At 52.8% G+C, this 2,199-nt stretch overlaps 1 protein-coding gene across 2 annotated transcripts; it reads left to right on the forward strand.

Moving 5' to 3' along the window:
* Positions 1–425: 425 nt before the first annotated feature.
* LOC123134321 (uncharacterized) lies at positions 426–1,813 on the forward strand. Of its 2 annotated transcripts, none has more exons than XM_044553591.1 (2): positions 426–1,264; positions 1,367–1,813. In XM_044553591.1, the coding sequence occupies exons 1-2, from the start codon at positions 965–967 to the stop codon at positions 1,523–1,525; spliced, it is 459 nt and encodes a 152-aa protein (XP_044409526.1). In that variant the 5' UTR covers positions 426–964; the 3' UTR covers positions 1,526–1,813. The 2 variants fall into 2 exon arrangements, with proteins under 2 accessions (XP_044409526.1, XP_044409527.1); XM_044553592.1 differs by having other exon boundaries at positions 426–1,150.
* The last annotated feature ends 386 nt before the right edge of the window (positions 1,814–2,199 follow it).

Below are 2,199 nucleotides of genomic sequence, written 5' to 3' on the forward strand. Positions count from 1 at the left end.
AGCTCAAATTTGATTTTTGCTGATTAAATCCCTAGAAAATCAATCAATATATAAAAACGGTTCAATGATCTCCGTTTCTTTAATTTTAACACGACACTTCTTTGGTCACATGTTTACTGTAGAAAAAGTTTGACATGATGCCTCAGAGTGGCGGTGGTGGTGAGGGATGTGTGTGTCTGTGTGTGTGTGGGGGGGGGGGGTCCAGCAGTACACGACGAGTCGTGAGCCTCCGTGTGGGATTGATCATTTTGTAGTCACACACACACACACACACATACACACATATATATATATATATAGGGTGGGTCTATTATGATAACACCCTTAAGACTTTTATTCTGCACACCAAACTCTTATTCTGCACACCCGAAGCGAACCGCATCAGAAAGATATCTACACCCACAACCACGTCCCACCTTATCCCCACTTTCTTCTGCGGGTCATGCCCACCACCCCCGCGCCGCCTGCCCACTCCCTCTCCTTCCCACCTTCTTTTTCCCCGTTCGGCCGCCGCAGCCATCCCCGCCTTCCACCACTCGGACTTCGCGCCGCCCAATAACTCCCCGGCCTCCCATCGCTCTACCCGCCCCACCTCCCACCGCTCTCACCTTCCATCTCCAGCGCCATCCCATGACTCCCAGAAATCACACCCCATGGCATCAGATCTGAGCGGCAGGGCCCCGATGGTGGCGCCATCTTTCTCCTGCGTGAGCTTCCCTCGTCAATGGCCCTGCTCGTGCCCATGGCGAACCAATACCCCAAGCTTCCTCTCCCCCACCTTTTCTAACTTCTCCCTGGATGGCCACCGCCCCCTGCTTCGTTGACCAGAACAACCCCTCCTCCCCATCCATGGTGGTCGCCCCACCACCGCGGCCTCTCCTGGTGCCAGATCCGGTAGGATCCGCCTCAAGCGCCGTCGTCCCCATGGGATCCGGTGGGGTCCGCCTCCAGCGTCGGCGTCCCCATGGGATCCGCCTCCCGCCCCCTCCCCGTTGGCTACCTCCCTGCTGTGCCGGGAAACAGCGCCGCGCTGCCAGGCCCCGCCCCCATCACACCAATGAGCACAGCAGCCTCAATCTCCGACAATGGATCCAGGCACCCCCGGTCAGATCGCGCCCCAAGTACCCGTGCAGGCGCCGCCAAGTTCGTGGTTCGCCGCCCCTCTGTCCCCCTCTTCCACCTCCCATCCTCCATTGCTGGAGCAGCACGGCCCATGGGCGTGCACTGCATTGTGACTCCTCATGCAGTGCAGATTGGGCATCAGGTAGGATTGCTGTTCGTTGTGGTGGCTACATGCCACAGTGATTTTTTTAGTCATTTTGTATTTCACTCGCTTGGGTGCAGCTCACGGGTGCATCGTGTGCAGCTCGCTGGATCGATCTGGAGGTTCCCATGGGCCTCCTCTCCCAACTGCATCGCCCTTCCCCGCGGCCTACTGCAAGCATGGCGAGTAGAGCATCAGCAGATGCATAGTGCTCTTCTGCACTTCATTGATTTTTGTGCTTTTCTGAACAGAAAAAAGTGAAAAATGAAGTCCGCTGTGGTTTGCTATTGAGGTTCAGTTTACTTATTTTTGCATTAAAGGTGAAGTGATGCAGTTCGGCTGGATGGCCCGTTCCTCAATTTTGTTGTTGTTGAAAACTGCACTTCATTAGTTCATTTTAAAAACTGCACTTCATTACCATGATGGTTAGTTTTGTCTTAGTGAAAGTGTACCCCGTAGAATTTTGTGCCGTTCGGCCGGTGGAGAGTGCAGATATTGTATGGGTGTGTGGCTGTGTAAAACTATCAGAAGTTGTGTATGCTTTGTAGCTCACTTTGTTCTCTTGTGTTGTTCGCTATATAACTTTTCCCTAGTCCACTTGGCAAACACAAACAAGAACATCTCAAAAGCAGCTCCCTTCTTATTAGATGTAGTTCACTCGCTCTGTCCCTGCGGTCCACTTCCAGGCCCAATGCTCGACGTGAAGTGCACTCCACCTTGTTTCGGAAAATTTGGAAGTCTCGAGGTTCAATTTTCGTAGTATTGTGGTTCACCAACGGTCGACGTGAAGTGCACTCCACCTCTTCTCGGAAAATTTGGAAGCCTCGAGGTTCACTTTTCATAGTATTGCGGTTCACCGACGCTCGGCGTGAAGTGCACTCCACCTCGTTTGCGAAAATTTACATCCCACAAAAAAGAAATCATGCAGTGCACTT

This window comes from Triticum aestivum, chromosome 6B (genome assembly GCF_018294505.1).
Source record: "Triticum aestivum cultivar Chinese Spring chromosome 6B, IWGSC CS RefSeq v2.1, whole genome shotgun sequence".
NCBI lineage: Eukaryota > Viridiplantae > Streptophyta > Magnoliopsida > Poales > Poaceae > Triticum > Triticum aestivum.